Source organism: Electrophorus electricus, chromosome 6 (assembly GCF_041902795.1).
Source record: "Electrophorus electricus isolate QZ-2024a chromosome 6, ASM4190279v1, whole genome shotgun sequence".
NCBI lineage: Eukaryota > Metazoa > Chordata > Actinopteri > Gymnotiformes > Gymnotidae > Electrophorus > Electrophorus electricus.
The window spans coordinates 18258063-18281281 of NC_137502.1; the positions used below are offsets into that span (position 1 = coordinate 18258063).

General features: G+C 38.8%; 1 protein-coding gene across 3 annotated transcripts in view; it reads left to right on the plus strand.

Moving 5' to 3' along the window:
* Positions 1 to 4464: 4464 nt before the first annotated feature.
* The window catches only part of rasa2 (RAS p21 protein activator 2), a 47149-nt gene continuing 28394 nt past the window's right edge, over positions 4465 to 23219 (plus strand). Inside the window, exons 1-7 of one of the 3 annotated variants that reach the window (XM_035524922.2) lie at positions 4465 to 4619; positions 16875 to 16998; positions 18798 to 18901; positions 19043 to 19137; positions 21009 to 21085; positions 21748 to 21831; positions 22251 to 22323. In XM_035524922.2, coding sequence (XP_035380815.1) covers positions 4562 to 4619; positions 16875 to 16998; positions 18798 to 18901; positions 19043 to 19137; positions 21009 to 21085; positions 21748 to 21831; positions 22251 to 22323 — 615 coding nt within the window. In that variant the 5' untranslated portion in view covers positions 4465 to 4561. Of the gene's footprint in view, positions 4620 to 16874; positions 16999 to 18797; positions 18902 to 19042; positions 19138 to 21008; positions 21086 to 21747; positions 21832 to 22250; positions 22324 to 23219 lie in introns of those variants that run through there. The other 2 variants (XM_081715931.1, XM_081715932.1) reach the window with 2 other exon arrangements.

Sequence of the window (23219 nt, forward strand, 5' to 3'; positions counted from 1 at the left end):
CTTAATTATAATATGGGGAATGAGCAGAACGTTCAAATAGTTTGAAAAGCTGCCAATGGTAGTACGTACTGATACTTCAATTATGTGTCTTTGGAATACTTATGTCTTGATTTGTCTAATTTTGTAAAATATTGAATACTATGTTCTGATTTGCAAATTAAACTTTTTGATGGAGTTTTTGGCAGCCCTGTGATGTATCCTATTTTGGACGGGCACGGAGAGAGCAGGAACAGGATTGAGGTACTCGCGAATAGGCCACCCATTCACAAAATGCTGAGATATACTACGTCTTAAAATGTGTCTCTGTCTTATAAGCAATGTTATTAGTGCTTCTTTTATGTGGTATATTTGCCCAGTCTGAACTGTTACACAACTAGATTATAACAAATGTAGCTAATTTAGAATGAATAACCATATTTATTTGCAAATAACTGTGCTAAGATAGCAGTTGTTAGTTAGCATCTTAGCAGATTTTGTTGATCTTTTACTGGACTTGGCTGTAAGTGAAGCCTACCACAATGTTTAATCTATATCTGACATCTATCTTCCTTTGGCTTTGAAAAAACAAAAATAAATATGACACCCTCCACTAAACTTTGAGTATATCTGCTGTCAGAGTTGCAGGTTTATATGTACGCTGTTTCCGCATTTTTCCATGTTCCGAAAGCTTGATAGGCCTGCCACACCCAGTTACGAATGCTAATATAGGACTGGACAATGGCCATTCTAGGGATGGCTTAACAAAGGGACAGTTCGCTACTTATCAAGCAGAAATATGGCTAACTTGGCATCGGTTTAGAATTTCTTCAGGTCCCGTAGCTCTTTCCACCTCTGAAAAGCCACTTGTTTGATCTTGGGCTCAGTTTAATTCTTTCAATTTAGATTGTGTTACGACCTGATCTAGGCTCTGGACTGTAACAGGGAAGGGAGAGACAGGGAAAAGGAAGTACTGAAGAAAAAAAAAAAAGTTTATTTCGTAGAGAAAGTGTACTTCAGGAGATGACAGTGCCAAAATAACAAAGTCATGGAATGATAATAGAGCAGATATTACTTTACAGAAAAATCAAATATATAATCAACAATAACCTGCCCTAAATCCCTTAACCAAAACAGAAGACCGGCATCACCTCCCTACTTCCCAAACTACAACAAACATAATGACAGAATAGTTAAACAAGTATTACACACTATGTACACAATTATTTACAACAGCAGCCAGGTCCAATATGGGGCCTAAGCAACAGCATGACAAAGCCAGGGTCAAAATACCACAGATTCAGTCTATACACGATGTGGAAATGAAATACATTCCACCAAGATTTACACAATCGTACCAGAATAAACACAAACTCTAGTTCACTCAAAAACGATGAAAACAGGAATTCGCAAAGTCACAAATCAGTCTCTCACTCGGGAGGGATGTATATAGTGGTGAGGTGGGACAACAAATCAGAGCAGAGAGCACTGCAATCAAGGAGGATCATCAGCACCTGGCACAACACACGGATGGAGACAGCTGATCCAGGAATAAGGAGACACACAACCTGAAATACAGAGGACATACAAACAAAAATGACCCGCAATTGTTGTTGGTTAAAGTGGGATGGCCATTTTTTCATTGGTGGTTGTTACTTAGTTACTTTTGCAAAGTAACAACCATGGGTACTGTGTATTCTTGATCGTACCAGTCCTGGTACCCCAGCGACGGTAGGTAGGACTCTGCAGAGTCTGACACTGGACCACCACCAGCATCCCCCCACCAAAAAAAAATCCTTTAGGGACACTAAAATGAATAACATTCAATTAATAAATTAAATCTGATGTCATCTGGGAGTTTCTACTTGCTATGGGTGACATAGTAGATCATATTAGGTTGTAGTTCTAGCTAACTAGTTGGTTTTATATTCTACAAGCAGGTCAGAGATGTGTGGTATGACCCTGTGCCAAGGTGTGTTTTACATAGAATATAGCAGCATTTAATTCTGTAACAAATTCTGCTGTAACAAATTTACAGCCAGTTTAAGGATGACAGACTAATTAAGTTGTCTTTAAGGGAAGGCCAGCAATAAACAAGACAGGTTTATTTTCATAAACATTCTGTATACATTTCTGTATACATCATATACATTTTGTATAATGCATGGCTGCTTTATTAATAAAGGGCAGTGAAATTCACAGAAATTAAAACTTCAAAACAAGTAATGTCTGTATGATTAAATGTATTAAAAGCATACTGTCAGGTTTGACAAGCAGACTGAGTCAAATGCAGGTAAAAGGTTTTAATGAAAAGGAGCAATCCTAAGGTGTAGTCAGATAAGATGATATAATATCCAGCAAACAAATCCAACAGGGAACAGGCAGAAGAGTAAATGCACGTAACAGGTATAAAAATACAGACAAAAAAAACCCCAGATAATCAATAACAAATGCTAATGCTCTGACCCGTAAGGCAGGCAGACTTGTCAATGAATGGCTGGATGAACAGATTTTATATCAAAGAATCATATAATCCACAGGAATCCCAGGATTTATGCATGGTTTTTTGTTAAGGACAGAGTATGTGTTTCACCCCACCAAGAGTACAGGACACCTCCAGATAAGTTTAGTGTGCTCCATTTATTAGTGAGAAAAAGGAAAATAAGTTGTTTTAAAATTAAACAACTTAAGTAGGACTCTAATGCTCCTCAAACATGAATTAACATTCCTATTAACAAAGACGCCGCCGCTGCCGCTGCAATGAATACAACACTCTTCTCTCTAATCTCTACATTCTCTGCTACACCCCCTTAAATACAGGAAGCCCCACCCTGGACTAAACCAATATCTCAGGCAGCTGGCTCTACAAAAGAACAATAAAATCAGCCTCAATATATTACAATATTTAAATAACAGTCCTGTGCACAGTTTATTGGCCATTACATTAATACTTTTAGTGGTAAATCTGAAGATTTGTTGACTTTTCTCTCTATAGGTATTCCACTTCAGCAGCTCCCCCTTACCTTGTATGGTCATGGGCCCTTCTGACATGTACAAGGGTTGGAGCTGCTACGGTGTTCATGCTTTTGGAATGGGGATCTCAGGTAAGTGTACTTCCTTGATGTAATAAGTAGCTCTACTCTCTGGTAAGTGACATAGTGATGGGGCAAGTCTCTGATTTAAACACAAGGAGAGCATATGAGGGATTAATAATAACAGGTGAATATAATCTGGTGAATTAAATTAAAATAAATTCCCTTGTGGTTTTGTCATGACAACTGATGCATCTGACCCAAGAGCCTCATGAACATTTTATACCATTACTGTATCCTGTTGGGTCTCAGCTTCCCCCTTTGGCTTCAGTAACATGAAGAGATCTAAAATGAAGAATAGGTAATTGAAGAAAATCTCTAGTGCTTACTCTTAAGAAACCTATGTATATGCATCCTATTTCACTACAAAATTATGTTCCTACTATTGTACGTTGTATGATTTATTACTCTGGTTTCAACCCATGCATGTCCCTAATGACAATTCGAAGAATGTTGCCTGTTATATCTCTGTACAGACTCAGACTACTGCAGTTTATTGGTTATGTTTTGCCATTCTTTCCCAGAGTAAATCACTATCCAGCATCCTAATCCGCAAGCGTCCAACTTGCATTTACTTATTACGTAAACACACTATTCAAGTACAACAACAGAAAAAGGACAAGGTGTGGAAATGGGGGAAGGTCACAAAGACCTCCATGACAGTCTGATACCCTTCACAAGTGCTCTGCCACAATCATAGGGACCCTCCCAAGGTGACTGGAGCATGGGGCAGCTGTCTCTTCTGTAGCACAGGTTGATGAAACAGCTACATTCCTGATTGCCAAATGCTCTAACTGTATGAATTCAGATTCCCCCTTGTATCCAACCCATTTTTGTTCTGAACCGTTTCTACTGTTTTTCGCTCTTTGTTTAGCAGTGCAGTCTGGGGAGTTACCCTTCTCTGCCATGCTTTTGCAACTGGTTAACTTTCAGCAAAGTGTGTTGAGTCTGAGTCCATACAGTCTATGGGTACAGCTGTGTGGAGGACTGCATATGAGCAAATAAGTACATGTGCAGACTGCAGAGGGCTTGCATATGGGCAGGTTGAGGTAGGTAGACAGGCAGGTAAGCCATGAAATGAACGAACAGGGTTTTTTTTAACAGTCCAGCAGCTGCTACATTTTAAAGCTTTTCATTATTATAGACTTTGCTTAATTCATTGCTATCGGGATTTAGAGAGTATTTCAAAGAATTCTTCTACAACAGTTTACCCACTCGACCTTACCATGTCACTCAGTGACCTAGGTATACCCTTCTTTTCTCGTTTTGTCTTTTATGGCTGAGGGAGGAATAGGACACGCCCTATTAACCGCTCTGTCGTTTGCGCTCCGTCGGGCTTCTGTGCGATTCACACAAATCATGGGTAAGATCTAAACTGCGTTCGCATCCAATCGTTTTGGCAGTGACGCCGCAGTGGGCCGTCCATCTGCGCGCACTCATAAACGGATGTGGTAAGTGTTGACTGTAGCTACTGTACGTACACAACTTGGAACATGGCGGAAGAAGACGATACAAAAATTCGGATTTTACAAAGTCTACGAGGAAAGATATGTAAGTACAAAACATGGCTTTACTCTGAGAACAAAAGTTATTTGGAGAGATGACGACAAAAAGTGGTCGATATGGACAAGTGAGGGGACCACCAAATACAGACTCGGATTTGACGCGTATAGCGAGCAATCTACTCAGTTCCACTTGATGGACGCAAAGAACCAAACATCATTTGTAGTCGTGAGTTTAAATGAAAAGGTGTCTACCTATTTTTACACAAGCGCCAGTGCTGAGTAGTATTAAATGCGATATATACGACCGCACGTTTAGATAGTCAGTAGCCAAGTTAGCTAATCTAACCGCTAGCTAACAGAGAGAGAGAGAGCGCCAGGTTGAATCATGGGTTCTAGTCAGTTTTGAAGCTCACTGGCATAAGCGTTAGCTAACATCCAGTGTTAGTTAGGTTAACAAACGAGTTACCTAGAAATTCAATACACCGTGAGCTAGCTAGCTAAAGTGGTTTGCCTCCCACTGCAGCCTTCAGTTTGCCATTAAAACAATGGAGTTGGTGAGCTCAATTTTTAAATTCAGTTCCGTGGATCGGTCGCTCAGTGGGATTTGTTACGTTACGATCGCTTGGAAGTAGCCAGTGAGTCATACTCGGAATGAAGCTAGCTAGACCAATTTCATTTTAATCGCACCATAATGTTTTAGCTACCTAATGCGCTAGCTAACGCTAAATACTTTCCTCTTGAACCAGGGAGACCAGTGCATGTAATGACTGGCTGGCTAGCTAACTTAAGTCACTTAAATCGAATGTGATGGTTAACAAATTGGTCATCTTAATTAGCTAGCTACTTAAAATCGATTAATATTACTTCAATTACTTCAAACGTTATCATTCGCTTAGGTTACCTTGTTGTCCCTCTCAAAGAGGTGAGGGTTATTCCATTTGTCGATATTGCGTGATAGTTTTTCGTTGTTCTACCAACTTTAACAATGAAAAACGGATTTGTTAAGGGCTAAGCAACCATCGCTTCATAGTTATATAACGCTAACAATTTCTTTGACAGTGGACAAATCAGCGTTGGTTAACCTATGCTTCTTCAGATCGTTTCATAGCGTTAAGCATGTAGCTAGCCATAGCGAGCTTTTTTTGTTTGTTTAGGGATTACTGTGTGTTTGTGTGTACGTGCGCGGGCCTGCTTGTTTGTGTGTGTGTGTGTGTGGCTGGAGATGTTTCCATCAAAACATTCCTTTTATCTTGTCACCTGGATGAGGGTAGATCCTGTCATCCCTTACTGTAACTGTTGCTGCTGAATCTAAAGATGTGAGGTATTTACCGGGGGTGGGGGGGGGGTGGGAGGAGATTAAAACTAACAATAGGACTGGTTCTGTAAGTAGACACAGGACTGCAACACCTGGTGAGTAGCTCTCTGTTGTAGGTACTGTTAATTTCTTATTATTGTCTTACTTATTTATATTGTTTTGACAACCAGCATTGTACAGGTGGACCATTCTGAAAAACCCTTTCTGCCATTGAACAATGAAATTTCTATTGCAGTGTTTCACAGTAAATGTCCACACTGGAATGAGAATCTTATGTATATCTCTGCATGCTATATAGAACTGGCACTAGCCAGTGAATTGATACTGCAGTACTTGCAGTATGTGCATGTGTGCAGCACCAATTAACTGGTGTCCTTACTGTTATTTGAGCAGGTCAGTCTCATGTTTTTGGTGAATTGTTTCTGGCTTTTGGTGAGAACAAATGTTTGTTTTTTCCAAATTACATAAAATGTCCAGAGTTGTTTTCTCTTGGAAACTGTAAAGCAGTGTTGCAATATAATCTCCATGTGTTGTCATAATATAGTATGATACCTAGTTCATCTGTATACTACTGTACATATTTACACTACCCGTCACTGCTTCCTTGGTGCGAGCCAGTCGAGTCCTTGCTGTGGAGAGCAGTGCAGGGGGAACTTCATGCTTCAAAACAGTTTGTTTCATTTCAGTTTTTCACCCATTAGTGCATGAAAAACTGACTTCAGTGTGCTAATATTGGCAATACGTTTATCTCAGTGTGTTTGTTAAACAGTTATTTATATACTTCTGAACATGATGAGCCTTTGATTGTTATGTTCTGTAAATTTCATATTTCTCTTGGTCAGGAGTATACAACTTTTACGATAGCATTGAGGGTGCAGATATGGGGCATTAAGTCTGTTTTCAGTGCTGCTGGGCTCAGAAGCAGTGGCCTGCCACTGTAGGGAAACAGCAGATGTAGCACCTTGTGATGGACGGGTGTGTTTTGCTGATCATGCAAGTAAACCACTTCCTTTTTACTCTACGCAGACAAAATTGACTTGGCCCTCCTGGTTTGAAAGGAAAAGTTCGGGTTGATTGACTTGGTATTGTTTTTTCCAGTGAAATCCAACAGTTGTTTCTGGATAACATGGTGTATATAGTGTGACCCTTGATGCTGGATTCCTTATCCCCTACATGCTACATGATTTTTATAATGTCACAGACTACATCCGCTCATTCAATCTTCTTCCCTTTTTTAATAACTTGAATACTATCTCAGCTTCAAGTGGGCCATGGGGTGAGTGAATGAACACAAATGGAACACCCCATCTTGCATCACCGTGTCACCATTCAGCAGTAATGTTATTGGCTTTTCATACTTGCTCTTGCCACAAGTTGACTAGCTATCCTGCCTGTGAAATCTTGTATTTGTGAAAGCTGTCTTTCAGAATGAGGCAGATAGTTGAGTTTTTGTGCAATTGTTTGAGCAAGTGGTTTAACAATGATTTAAGTTGGCTTATTTGCTGGTCAGAACATTGAGTAGCATACTAACATCAGTAATGTCAATTATGCATGCAAGATATGGACAACAACCCGATGTGCCATAATGTTATTGGGTATTCTAATATTAATGTGAAATACAATAAATTATTACAATAGAGAATTGAAGTGCATATCTGAACAGTAGCAGAACCCTGAAAAGAATAGGTTATTGTACATATTCATGGAACTGATTGTATCTCTAGTATGGTGACATGGGAGAAATATATTCAGTGTATCTTAATGAGTATGTGATTGCATCAGTTGTTCATGATGCAGGGAAACCATCGTGTCACGCTTTCAAAGCTGTGATTACTGGATCGTTATTATACATGGGGTGGTTCATCATGAGAGGCAAATCTAAGCATGCTTTCAGGCTCTTTATACATATGAGCATTATGGCCATAAATATCAAATCCCATGTGAGCGTTACTGGGCCTTTCCTCATTTCAGTCACATGACCTTTTCTTGCAGTTGCTATGTGAACTTCTGAAACTCAGTGGAAGAGTGACAGAGGAATAAACAATAGCAAATCTTAATTCTGAAAGGACAAATGTTCTGTATTTTGCTTCATGTATAGTTCACTAGTAGTTGGGTACTAATATGTACTGATTCTCAACATGACACATACTGCTATATTTATCTTTAAATTATACAATTCATACTATACATTTTCAGCTGTTTGTGGCAAGAAGCAGTTTAAATTTAGAGGGCAGCAGGTAGCGTACTAATGCTTTAGATTTTATTTTTATTTTATGTAGCCCTGTTGATATCTAAACAAGTTTTCCATGTTCATTGTGTTTGGAACCAAAATATTGCCAAACTTTTATGATGACACACTTCTGGATAAGAGAGTCCAGAGAGAAGGTCAGATGTACTAGTTTCTTTCACATGTTCCCAAGCATTCTTTCACTTGTAACTCCAAAGGCAATGGTTAAATAAATGCTATGCCATTTAAAAATGGCAGTTGTATGTACTGGAAAACAAAACAATTTCCTCAGTATTGTCAGTGATTTAAAACTTTTGCAATGTTTGATTTTGTTTCACTCCATGGCTAAACCACTCTGCCTCACTATGGCTCTAATTATGTAATGTTTGCAGAGTGAAAGGTTCACTCTTTTTGTGTGTGGGTGGAGCTGTTATTCACAACTTTCGGCATGTTGTTGTGGGCATTTACAATGTGTTTATCATGACAACTTGCATCACAATTAATCATTCAGCCCTAATGACAATTTGAAATGCCCCATCCCTTTTCTTGATCACATTATTAACAAATCTGGAATGAGATTTAGTAGTGTACCAAATATGAACTAAAAAAACTAAAGTTTAACAGAGATCAGACAAATCTTTAGATATTCTGTCACATAAATACAAAAAATCTTCTCGGTAATCAAGTTCTCATAAGTTGAGCTAAAATTGCTGATGAGCATATTCACTGCTAAACCCACAAATTGTCTGATATCGGCAGCATTTTGTGATAATTGAAATGTTGGAAACCAACATTTGATTATTCCTCTTGCGGTGTATGCAAATGAATCACAACAGCAAATGCTGCTGAAGAAAATATGGGAAGTTTCCCACATTCCCCCAGGCCAGGATTTCAGGACGAATGAAAGAAGCATCAGCAGGACCATGCATTAGCTCTAATTGTACACATTCAAAAAGGTTGTTTGGCGGTGCTTTTGAAATTCTTAATGTAACATTTTAAATTAAACATGATTTCATGCATCACTTATTAATTATTTAATAAATACATGCCAACATGTTGAAATGGGCCTAATTCTGTAGCTCCTCCCCTCAATGGCATTGTGGAGTAGTTTGTTCACTGTATTCTGGAAATGCAGTAGAGGAATCTATGGAGTATAGGGTTAGGCCCACCCTAGGGTGCCCTTTTCTCTGGTATCTATTTGTGGTTCTCACCTAAACTGGCACATTTACATGCATAAACAATAAATTCAAGCTCATAGACCAGACATCACTCACAATCTAAGAGGAAATGCCTTCATAGTATAATGTGTAGGAGAGGTGTGACAATTGTGGTGAGCAAATCAATTTCTTGAACAACTGTACCAATGGGGGAATGTGAATGCGTGCTAAGCACAGTCCCTCCCCTTGTGTAGCTCTGTAGGCTGCCCCTTGGCTCTTATGCCAGTGCTGGACTGTTACAATCCCAGTCTAGGCAGTGTGGTCATAACAGCAACAGTGAGTAACTTGTATACTTGAGCCAGGTAGAGTATTCAATAAAACAACCCAAAGCATAAGGTATATGGCTAAAAAGTGATGTATTGTACTTTCAGAAGAGTACATACTGGTAAATCGTGAGGAATGGTTACAATGCCAAAATAACAAACAAAACCCACACAACAACATAAATCTCAGACCTATCTACCATCAAACAAAAAAATATACAATCCTACTCTCTCTAACCAGAAAAAAAGACACAAGCCTCAATCCCAAACAAACAGGCAGAACACCCTAAAACCAGTACTATTTACAAGTATTCACAGGTCTTCACATGGGGCCCACACAAACAATCAGCAAGATAGGATGAACAGGGAGGACACAAACAAGGTTAACTCAGGCTAAGAACAGGGATAACAAACAAAACAATCTAAGGGCTACTAAGCTAACTGGGGGTTACAGGGTAACGGTGACGAGTCCAAAGAAGCTAAACAAGAACAAGTACAAAGAGTAAGCGCTAATAACAACAAACCATAAGAAGCCACCTTCAGTCTTCCAACTTTGTCCATATATAGGCCATCTTGATTGGTAGGGAGGAGCCAGTATGGAGATAGCAGTTGTACTTAAGAACCGAACTGGAAAATATCAGTCATCAGGAAGGGAGTGCAGCATTCTTAGCAGCCAGGGGAGTGTCTGTTGGGAGACAAACAAACTAGTCTACAACATATCACGCATCTTAATCCCTGGATAAGGCATCAGACATCACATTTTCCAAACCTTTTTTGTGCACAATATCTAGATGAATTCCCTGAACAATCATTGATGAGGTGTTGGTTTGAATTAGACATTTTGGCTAAGCACAAGAGGGTTATGATCTGTTAAGACAGTAACCAGATTTGAAGAACTATCCAGATATGCTTCGAAGTGTTGTAGAGCTAGAAAAAGAGCAAGTGCTTATTTCTCAGTTGTACTGTAATTCAATTGGTGTTTGACAGATGTTCTAAAGAAGTAACTGACAGGGTGGTTCATTCCGGCAGAATTGGCATGTAACAACACAGCACCTTCCCCAGTGCCACTAGCGTCCACTTCTAACTTAAAAGGTTTCATGAAGTTGGGAATACTGGGGAGCGACAAAGAAGGGATTTCAGTGAATCAGAGGCATTCTGACAACTGAGTCCATTCAAAGACAGTCAATTTACACAATTTAGTCAAAGGCAAAACATCGGAAAAGTTCTTACAAAAACATCAGTAGTAACTGGTCATCCCTAAAAAATCACTGCAAATCCCTTTTTCTACAGGGGATAGGAAAGGTAGTAATAGCCTGCGCATACCTGACAATTTTGGCGAGATAATTGACGGTGCCTTTGCCTAATTCACATTTTTCTAAACGTAATGCTAATGAGGTGTCTCGCAATACAGCCAACACTGCATTTAAGGTCTCCAAGTGCTGTTTCCAAGTATCAGAATAAATCAATAGGTCATCGAGGTAGGCTTCACAGTATGGTATTCCTTTAAATATGATGTTCATAAGCCTTTGAAAAGTAGCAGGTGCGTCCTGTAAGCCAAAAGGCATAATGTAGTATTGCATGACACTGTCAAGTGTAGCAAAAGCAGAAATCTCCGAAGCTCTAGCCGAAAGAGGATCTTGCCAATTCCCTTTCAACAAGTCTAATTTACTAACAAATTTGGCCAGTCCTACGCTATCAACACGGTCTCCCATACGAGGAAGAGGAAGCGAATCTGACACAGTTACAGAAATAATATCTGTAATCTGTACATAAATGTTAAATACCATTGGGCTTCTGCACTAATGCATGGAGAACACCATGCGCTTATTACTGGGCTTGGTGAGGTGATTTTCTAACAAGTAATCAGTTTCTTTGCTCAATATCAAACACTTCTACTTACGTGATCAGGATGCTGTCTCGGGGTGATCTTTCACATCAATGTCATGTTCCAAAACAGAAGTACCAGTGGGCACATTGACAGAGAGTGAGGGATATTGATCAATTAGATCATGACATTTCGATTGGGCTGCTAATGGTAAATGAGAGAGTTTTGTGGACAGTAATTTAAGTGCTTCCAAGTTTTGTAGTCTAGCGGAAGGAACACTATTCCTACCCAAACTAGTTGGTCGTGGACAATTTTTTCTGTGCGATATGAGGGCCATAAAAGCGTGTACAATGAGTGGATCCAGACAAGGGCAAAAGCACTGAGACCTGATTTCCAGGTTTGATTGAGTGAGCAACTGCCTTGCAGTCATATGTTGTTGTTTTTTAATAAGTACTCCGTGACTTAGAATCAGAATTCAGAAAGGAGTCATCGCCTGAAATGTCTGCTAAATTTAACCTCTGCAAAGGCATATGGGAGAAGGTGACACCACACAATAACAGTACCCAGTGGCTAGTAAACCTGAGAACAGCTCACAGCAACCTCCCTGGACATTAACCACCATGCTAGCAGATGTCCAAGAAAGAGTCTCCAAGCATGAAGCGCTGGACAGCTCCAGGTTCTGACATGGGCAATGCCTACTGGTTGAAGATGCTAACTGCACTCCTTGAGCACCTGGCAGTTCACATGATCCAGCTGCTAATGGATGGAACACATTGTGAATGGTTAACTGAAGGGCCCCCAGAAAAGGACAGTTCCATCTAACTACTGGCTGATAACCTGCCTCTACAAAACATAGCTGCAATTATGCCTAACAGGAGGTTCTAAGGTGAGTAGGGCCCAGAAAGGCATTGGCCAGAACATCAGAAGAGCCAAACCCCAGCTATTGGTGAATTGGAACAGTCAATCGAGACTAAGTCCAGACAGATGATTGCAATTGACTGCCTTGACTGACTGCAAGAAAGCCCATGATTCAGTGATTGAAATCTTTTGACAAACAATGCCAGCGCGAGGTGTGTAGGAAGGTGGTCAAGCATGAATAGGAAGCAAAGGAAGTCCGCAGCTTCATTCCCTTATGGGTTGATTTTGACACCTCTGTACCTGCAATGTTCTGCAAAGTTTGTATTCTAACAAGGCAGATAAAAGTGGCTTTTTTGTAAGGCCTACCAATTTTATAAATTGCTTGACATCCCTTGGTCAGTATGTATTGCAGCGGAAAAATTCACTAGCACATCAGGACCACTGTATAAAGACGGATGAACAGTAAAGCCGATTCCAAGTTGACCAAGTTACTCACAGCATGTCTCGGGGTTAAAAGAGAAATATGTTTATGAAACCTTTTGTTTATTTATAGCAAAAATAAAGGGAAAGTATTGAGAGAATATACACTTATTTTAAGAATAAATGACCATAACTAAAATATTAGCTTATATATGCTTTTTAAAAATATTTGAGCAACACTTTAAAATACAAAAATTTGCTTGGGACATGTGACTGGGCAAGTTGGAAAAAAGTTAACGTTGAACCCTGCAAGATGGGGTTAAGCAAGGTTGCAAGCACAAAGTAATGATTTGTACCTGGTCCAGGTATAGCCAACAGCTTCTGTGCTGTTGTCTTGTTAAATTTCTTGTGCGGTTTGTCTTGTGCGGTTTGCATGTGCATGACACTATTTGTGCATGTTGTTCATAAGTGTTAACAGTGAGGTCGTTAAGTGGTCTGGAGAGTGAAGACTTCGTATATTAACCTATAAAACTACATGCTGTATGATGCCATTTCACCACTGTGGTGATGTGATGTGTTGTGTTCAAATCCAAATCCACATTCCGTATTCAGGCTGTACCACCAGTGTTAGCTGGTTGTTGGGTTAGCTGAGCTATGTGTTCGATGGGTAGAGCCTTTGTTGGTCCAGCGCATTCTTACTCTTTGGCTTGTAGGAAGCAATGTTGCCATTTCAGTGATGCAATCAACCAGAATGTGGCATCTGCTTGAATGCAAAGAATTTTGGTGCTGACTATGCAAGAAAGCATTTCCTCACCTGGTATGTGTTTTTGTGTGTGTCTGAGCATTTCTGTGCTAGTGTGTGTGTTAGGCCTGTCATGATTATGACATAATCATGGTCAGCGCAAATGAGTGCAACCAGGCAATGATTTGTTCTGTTTGGTGTTATTTTTCAAACAGAATACGAGTGCTTGTAATTAAGGTTCTCATCATATTTGCTCTGTTTTTACAATAAAATGCAATTTTCCCTGACCCCCAAATGTAACAATGTAGTTCAGTTTTTCGTGTCTGACATCTGCTTTAATTATGAACTAGAGCTTCAAGGCTAATTAAGATAGCTACCCAGTAATGAAAGCTTATGTACATTGATTTAATATCATTCAAACTGCAAGCCACAATTATATAAATGTTTTTATGACACTGTCTCAAACCGTGTCAAGTTAGTAAGTAATCACAAACACCTTGCTTCTATGGTTTCTGACCTGGTATGTGTATAAACATTAACAAAATTGGCAACCAAATCCAGGCTTCGGTTGATTGCTAATGCTGAACTCTGCCTTGAAAATAATCCACTTAAAACATGTTTTATTTGTTAGGTAATCCTACACATTTGTTTATAGGCTGTTAAAATAAACATGAAGCCTTGCAGCAAAACATGTGACACAACTTTGACATAATTTGCCAACAACACAATCATTTTAATGAGTAGCTATTTTAGCAGTAGTACATTTATTTTGATGATGCAGTTTAATTTGCAGTTATTATAAGCATGCAAATTTAATTTATATCTTCCCCCCCCCCCCAGTTCACTGTTCATTAAGTTTGTTCTTAATCCTGAGGGTTGTATGTATATTATTAGAATATTTATAGGCCTACATACATACTATAAATAGTGAAATGGTAGTAGAACAAAAAACAATTAAACCTTTAATCACAATTATTTTTTTTTTTTTGCATAACAATCATTGGGTAAACTTTCTTGATCATGCCTAGTGTGTATGTTTTGGGAGATCTGCGTAGCTTGTTTGTTCAAGCCTCATGTTTTTGGTTTGGGTGCACTTCCGTTGCTATGTATACAGTGGTATATACTTGTTTCCTTACAGATCGCACCTGCGTGTGTGAGAGACCAAGCAGATGGGGGTGGGGGGGTGGGGGTTTGGTTGCAGTCATAGACTCCCCAAAGGTTTCCTGCTGGGAATTCCTGCTTCCTCTCTGTCTGTATGTGGAGGAGAAAAGACCCTAGAGGGGAAAGGACTTTACCTAGCACTCCACACTCAGGCATATACTACTGTAAAAGTGTGTGTGTGTGTGTGTGTGTGCAGAATAATATAGAATAAAGAACCATATGCTGTTGTGTTTGTGTGTGCATGCAGGGTGAGGTGCCAAATGTAATTCTGAAATTAGTATTACAGAAGTACTTCTCAAAAGTCTCAAAGTGTCATTGTGTCACATAAAGCTGTTTCATGCTAAGCAGCATCTCACCATGCTTTGTGCAAAATATCTGAAAAGACGTACAGATTCGGTAGCTAATACCAGGCTGACCAACAACAGAAATGTGAGACATACAAAAACAATGTTAAAGTGAGGTGATATTGTCTCCTCTTTCAACCATTGACTGCTGGGAGGATATAAAGAACAGCCACAAATTATTTTTTAATGTATTTGTGTTTTCTTGAATCATTAGCAAGCAACAGTGAGGCTATGAACATGTTACCAGAATCCAATATCTTCACAGCAGTAAGGACGAGCAGGTTCTAGTGAAAAGGGTAGCCTCTCCAGTATTTTTGCACAACGTTAGCTGGCAGAGTAGCTTTTTCAGATTAAATTACTACAGATGTGTTGAATTGTGCCAAAGCGATTTCTTGTCATGTTTACGGGCATAGATGTCGAAATTGACATTTTATATCTATAAAGTAGTTAGTATAGTATAGACTGGAGGAAGGTTTGTTGTGTACAGTTGTATTTCTAACAGACAAATTAATGTTTGTTAGGCAATCTGCTGTTAGGGAATCACCTTTTGTATACTGGGGAAGTAATAAACTACTCTGGGTTCTGTGTTCTACTACTGGATTCAAAAACAGTTTCTGCTTTCATGCAAATGATGAGGCCCACTGTAAAAGTGAGGTAACATGGCAAAGTGTATATTTTTTTCAACTTAACTGTTTTGTGTGTACCGTTCATATATCTTCGTCACTTGGAGGTGCTCTATCTGGTCTACCAGGGAACTGGTTCTTTGGTCCAGTGGTCAGAGCTCACATTTACCTTCTGTCAGTCCCAGATTTGACTCCTGGGTAGGGTGGCTTCTTTCAGCCTTTGAGATTAACAATCAGTTAGCATGGCTACATCAACTTTAAGACAAAAAAAAACTTGAAAAATATCATGGATTCCTTTTTAATTAACTTATTTAAAAAATTATTTCCCCAGAATTTAATATGGTACCCAATTTAGTGTATTTTAGTTTTGAAATGTATTATTGTATGTTAATTAAGAAATGCTAATCTAAAAAAGTCAATTAGTTCATTTTAAGAGACCTGCCTTATATTTTTTTATATTTAATATTCCCCTTAATAAAGCAAAAGTACTTCTTATCTGATTACTCGATTAATTGGTGGAGTAATCATAGAATTGTTGATAATTTGATTGCTGCAAACTAATTTCACATTTTTCAAATGCAAAAATCTCTTGTCTTGTGGTTGTTTTTTTATTAATTAATTTATTTGTTTATGTATTGCTGGTATTTGATTACTATGTAAATAGTTCCCTTGGTCTCTGTTATGCATTTCGCAGTGTATTTTAATACTAAAATTATTGAAGATGTTGTTGATCTATTTGAACTAGATTTAAAGAATTGTAATGAATATATAATTAATTAATATAAAGTAATTAATATAATCATTGCTAGATCAGCAGCTTTAACACCTGGTGTGCATACAAAGATTTTGTAGCGACTGAAAACTCTTAAGTTCCTTTATTAGTACCAGTACGCATGTTTAATAAATGAGGCTGGTGTATGTTGCCTTGTCTGTGAGGGTGTTGCAGTACAAGTGTGGTCATAAGCAGGATTTATTGTGTCTGTAGATCTTGTAGCTGTGAAGGTTCTCTGTTTTTAGAGTTTGGAAAATAAGCCATGTGTCATTCGTTCTTACACATGTGAGTAGGTGTATGTCTCAAATGTAAGACACAATGCATGTGGGAAGAAAGTCATACATCAGCTACCCACTCTCACACATGTGCATGTACCCCATGACTGATAAAGGGAAGGAGACAGACTAAGTAGTACATTGTGCTCTCCATGCCTGTGCCGTGACAAACTCTGTTGAAGTTCTCTGTTGAAGTTCTCTGTTGAGGCATCTGTATGTGGACTCATGCTGTCCTGTGCTGCTGGTGGTCTGTTTCCAGGTGAAGGGAAGAATCTGGGTGCAGGCTCTGGGTCAAATCGCCTACGAGATGTTGGCACCTTCTGCACCATCAGTCTGGACCAGGAGGAGGTGTTCCGCACTAAAGTATATGAAAAGAGTCTGAGGTGAGAAATGCACACGTGGATGTGAATGGATGTCACCATTTGCTGGATAACAGAATTATTGGTGTCCGTTTTCCTTAAAGCAGCTGCTTCCTCCATCAAAGGCTTTCCTTTTTTTTTTTAGTATTTCACAACTATGTGTTTTTCTCTATGTTCAAAGTCCTCCACTGGCTGTGGCTAAGGAAGTATGTCCACCCACGCGTTCCTCTGCTTCTCTCCCTGTCTCTGTCTTTTACACGATCTCATGCAAACTTGTTTTCACTTTTGTGCTCTGTCAGTCAGTCTTGGCTTTCTTCTTTTTCTCCTTTTCCTTAACTCTCTGGGATGTTTGTGTGTTCAGGTTGTTTTGTTTTAAGGTCAAGTGGTTTTACTTGTGACACAGGATTTCCAGCAGTGAGGGTATTCTGTATGTTCATGTGCATAAAATTCCATGGGTCATAAGTTAAATCAATTTTGTGTGTGTGTTTGTTTTACATAGTAACTGTGCTTCATGCCAAGTGCTGCTGATAATTGATGAAAATTATCCAAACGGATCGTAATTGCCTAAAGACCATCATCCTGATAATTAAATATGATAAAAGGATTATTTATCTAGTAATTGTTGGACTTCGACACCTTTTGGAAACCCTATATGCAGATACCTGTGCCTGAGTTATATTCATATACGTGTTGTTCTTTAGCTTAAGGTAAATGCTAAAGCTAAATGGCCAATGACTCTGATTTTGGAAAACGCTTCAGGGAAGACGCAATACTGAAGTCAGTTGTTGTAATAACTACTAAGCCTCTTAGACTAAGTGGAAAATTTACCTCTACTTTTGCATTTTATTTTGCATTTCTAAAATTGGAAAGTTGGTAAATGGCATCATATTTCTGTCTTCAAATATTCAAGCAACACAAAATGCTAAAGTGCATGTTTGAAATGTATCTTTTTGATTGGTTGTAAAGAACTTAGGCTAGTCTTGCACCAAAGAAAGCATCTTTATGAACTGAAAGGGACACAAGTACTTTTTATTTATTTATTTTTAATTCTCATTTTGAGCTGATTGACATCTACACCATTGGGTCACTCAGGCCAGTCTTTCGGAGAAAAGAATTGAGAAGAGAAGATATACTTGTGCTCCTTTTAATATGTAAAGGTTCTTAAAATCTTGTTCTTTCAGAAAAAATAGAAAAAAGTTTACAAGTTCACAAATCATGTCTTAAGTATTTGTATTTGAGTCCATCAGCCTAAATAGGAAGTTAAAAAGATTTAAACATGTCTCAAACATGCATTTTCATGTTTTGGTTTAACCTGCTGCAGGAATATTTAAGCACAGAAATATAGTGCCATTTTTCAACCCTTCAGTTTGAGAAAACAAAATTAGTGAAGTGGTATACAGTCCTAATTCCTTTTGTATGATTTAAAGCTCTTTTGGTGTTTATACTTCAGTCAAAAACACTTGTTTTGTTGTTTTGTTCTGTAGATTTTGATAGATTTTGTCCTAGAGTGGTTGGAGTTACCAGGGAAAAACTTGCTGCTGCCTTTTTCTGTGTGTCCTGCATGTGCCTAATACTAGAACTGGTCAGAACCCCTAATAGAGTATTAGAAACCTATTAAAACCCCAAATTGCTGTAAAATGGGTCATAATATTTTTAGTATTAGTATTCTGCCCCATGATGGTATATGGATTTTAATGTAATGTGTGATGGAAAGTTGCAGTTACATAAACTGGATGCTCTGTGCCTCCATTTGCTGTATCTGTATTTGAAAAGGCACCGATAGGTGCTTACTCACTGGATTGTTTTTCTCTTTTGTGTTTCAGTCCATTCTATGCAGAAGACTTCTACTTTGAAATTCCTCGGCCATTCCAGTATCTGTCTTTTTATGTGTATGCCAAGAGTGTGTTCCAAAGGGATTTGCCAGTAGGTCAGTTACCTTCTCTCTCTCCAAGTGTATTCACATATCAGACATATTAAGACACAATGGACTTAATTCGTTATGAATGTAGTAATGTATACACTGTGTGTGTGTGTGTGTGTGTGTGTGTGTGTGTGTGTGTGTGTGTAGGGAAGGTGGCCATCAGGAAGGAAGACTTGTGTAAGTACAGTGGAAAGGAGCACTGGTTTATTCTACAGCCTGTGGATCCTAACTCTGAGGTACAGGTGAGTTTAGCAGGCAGTGGTCTCTCATGGTATTAGAACTGGATTTGGTGATCAATCCACCAAATTGATTGGGGTCATTAATGGCTCTTTTGCCTAATCACATCAAGCTTCCCTGCACTAGACTGGGTCACCTGTGGCTTAATGTGAGTAACACAGTATTATTCTAATCAAACTCATCAACATGAAAGTGGATCTCATTAGATCTCTGCCTTAAACCCACATAACATGGCACACCTTCTTAGTCATATTGCTTCATTAATGCAAGGTTCTGCTTCACTTGATTGATTTATTCCTTTTTAAAATTTTATTTCCAGACTCTTAAGAGATGCATTTACTAGTCTAGTCTAATTCCCTAAGGGTCCCCAGGGCAAGGCAACCATTGCTTTATGTACTGCTCTATAGTTCTTGCTCACCAAATTTATCAGCTCATTTGCAGAGCCTTTGAAGAACTCATTCAGGTGTATTAAAGCAGGAAGAGATGAAACCTTTCCAGTAAGTCATCAGATGGTAGTACATGTCAAGCTGCTACTGATTAGGTGGTCTTGGAGTTGAAGCTTAACTGTTTAACATTTTTGAATTAGTGTGGCATAGCGTATGTTCTGTTGTCAGGAATAGCACTGATTCTACAGGAGAAAGAAGTGTTATATGACATAACATTTGCTGTCACCCACAATGTTTCAGCCTATAAGACAGGGCTGTGTGTATGTGTTCCCATATTTGTGAAAATTGTGTCTATGAACAATACACCATGCTTCCCGTGTGTGGTTTGTCACTGGTCATGGTTTGGCTAATCAGATCACATTACTGTTATGGATAATGCATAATTATTCAGTCATTTTGTGGTCCAAATAGAATGATGTTTGATTAGTCACTCTTTCTTGGTGGCTCAATGATAGTGGAGCAGATGTGAGCCCTGTTCCACATCCTGTTTTTGTGTATGGTATATGCACTGCTCTGTTTTGTACACACATTTCACCTTTCAGCAGAATTAAGGACTCATAGGATATAGTCTCATAAAGAGGGTGCACTCAAGGACACCTGTTCCCTGAAATGTTGAATTCAGACTTTCCCAGTGCACACATTAGATGTGTGCTAAACTATTCAAAAGTGATCAAATCAAATAGCTTTTATTGTCATATCACTACACAACATGCGAGTTGAGCACAAGGTCCATACCAATTAATGCACAGTACACAATATGCATAATGTACATAAATAAGGATGTGTGGTATAATACAATGTGCAAAGCTCTTTCACATTGTATCTCTTATTCCTGTATATTTCTTGTATGTGATGCGTATTGTGTTCTGGAGACCAGTAAGGCAGAATTAAAGACTTGACTTCCAAAACATATCCACATAAAGGTCCACAGAGGGCCTTTCTTATTTAATTATCTGTTTATTTGAATTGTATTTGGGCAGTTGATCCATTACATAAAAACTACTAGAGCCTCCCAGAACGTGTCAATCACCTGGCACTCGACTGTATGGAAAACACTGCCTACTGCACCGACTGAAAAACACTCCACAGACATGCTGCATTAGGGGACAAGGAGTTTGTCTCATGTAGCTGATGCAGTTTGCAGTTTCTATCACTCAAACATAAGTATTCACCTGATCTACTGTGATGCTTGTTTATAGGTTTAATGAGGGTTTTTTTGTTTTTTTAAACATTTTATATTCACATATGCTGAACGACACCCAGAAATGCAAACATGGTCACATAACTAGGCTGTAAAAGACATTGCAGATGCAGATAACTGTAGAAGAGTAAATGTAAATGTTTGTGTGTGGTGATAACATAACATACAGGCTTTAGGCAGTAAATTTTAACTGATTGAGCAGGTCATTTAGGTGCATTTCTGCTCTCAGGGGAAGGTTCATCTGGAGATGAAGCTTAACGAACTGATCACAGACAACGGTCCTGTGTCTCCTCGTCTACAGGTCAGGTGAGTGACCCGTGCGTGTTCATTTATGCAATCGTTAAGACAGGTAATGGGGTGCATATCATAAGCATTTGTAGTCCTGTTTGCACATTGTCTCTCAGTAGTATGTGTGCATATCAGATGCACTAGCAGTCTGTTTATTCCGCTCACTGAGTAGGCTGATGAAAGAGGAAGTGAAGCCATCATAGCAGGAAGTCTGTGCTACTGTCCTTCTGTTTCAGCGTCACTGTTAAAATTGCTCATTTTATTTTCTCCCTTGTGTTGGCTGGCACGTATTTGTTAACTTATTACTGGTTTATCACTGAGGTTGACTGCTACATATGTGACATGGCAGCCTGCTGTAGCAAAATTTCTACTTTCCCATCTGAATGTCTCACTTTCACTTTTCCTTTTCTTTTTATCCTTCTGCCATTCATTTATTCATTCGCTGGGGGATTAAGGCGTGGCTACAGTTTGCCTGCATCCTAACATTTTTGTACCTTTTTAATTATTTACAATGCTATTCAGAAATTGTAAGATTCAGTTTGTCATAATTAAATATTGCTTTTAATCAAACTTACTGGTTTGCTAACTAAGGTGTGTGTGTGTGTGTGTGTGTGTGTGTGTGTGTGTGTGTGTGTGTGTGTGTGTGTGTGTGGTGGTGGTTGTTTGGATTTTCTTTGTAGAATAATTGAGTGCCATGGCTTACCTTTAATAAGTGGGCAGAATTGCGACCCTTTTGCCACTGTAACACTCATGGGTCCTGCTAGGTAAGTACATGCGTACTGGAATGCACACATTTTCTCTCTCAATCTCCAATGCATATGTAGTCAGTGGCAGATTACTGAGGCTGTTCTAGACCAGAAAGTAACTGAATGCTCTCACCATCCCTCCTGCACTCCAACTGTGTGTTTACGCTTGTTACAAAAGAGAGGTGATGAAACTTTCCATAACAAAGACAATTACTACAAAGGAAAGCTATGAGCTGACGTATGCACAAATATGTTTATGGAAAGTGAGAAGGAAGTTTTTATGTAAAGTTTGCAGAAAGGTATGTAAACTTGTGTAAAGGAAGTGGTAAACAAAGCCACAGTAAAGTGTGAACTCACAACTAACAGATTGACTGTAGCACACAAACACTAGCTTATTTCAGTATTTTCTTCTGTTCATTCTGTTTTTGTTCACTTAGGTCTGATCAGAGGAAGACTAAAGTGAAGAAGAAAACCAGTGATCCTCAGTTTGAAGAAACATTTTTCTTTGAGGTAAATGGCTGTCATTTATGGACAGACGCATTTCCCTATTGCCCTCCGGAATTATTGGCACTCTTATTCACCCTGAACAAACCAGGATAATCGTCATTTAATTTCTGTCAAATGTTAATAAAAATGCCAAATGTACTCTTTGATCTGCTAGAATATAAGGCAAGTTTGCTTTAAAAATGGCCATGGCCATAGAACTTGGATCTATGATCCCATGTAGCCTAAAGTTCCCCAGAGGGCCCTGCACTATCAGACCGTTTTGGGGGGACACACACACGCTCGCTGTCAATGTCTGTGTATGTGAGTCTTCAGATGCCTGTGATTGGTCATCACAAATATATATTGACAGGAGAGGAACAGAACCACTGTGTCCTCTGGTTGTGCTCTCTGGCTGTGACATTATGGAAATTTGGCATTATGGATGGCTCCTTGTGAGAAGTCACAAAGCCCTTAGCCACTCTTCCTTCTGTTACACCAAATTCTCTTGTGGCATCTATAGGCAGCAATTTCTAGTTTTTTTGTCTTAGAAACATGAAACCCAGCTGTAAGAAAAGGTCATATGACATTTAAACATTTAACAAACTCCAGCTCACATTTATGATTTGATTGCCTTCCACATAGCCTGTTAGTATGTAGGTGACAAGTTCTTTAAGATTGCTAAATGTGAAGTTTTCCCTATATGAAATTATAGGGGTGCCAATAATTCTTTTTTTTTTTAAAAAGAAAAATACTTTTCTTCAAGCATTTTCTCTTTCATTGAATGTTACATTTCTTCCATATTTTAAGTTATTACCAGATAATACGTTTTCTGTTACAGTTCAATGAATCTATTATACACCACAAAGGAAGTAAATTTTGGAAAATATGGGGAGAGCCCAGCTTTCATTGGCCTAAAATCA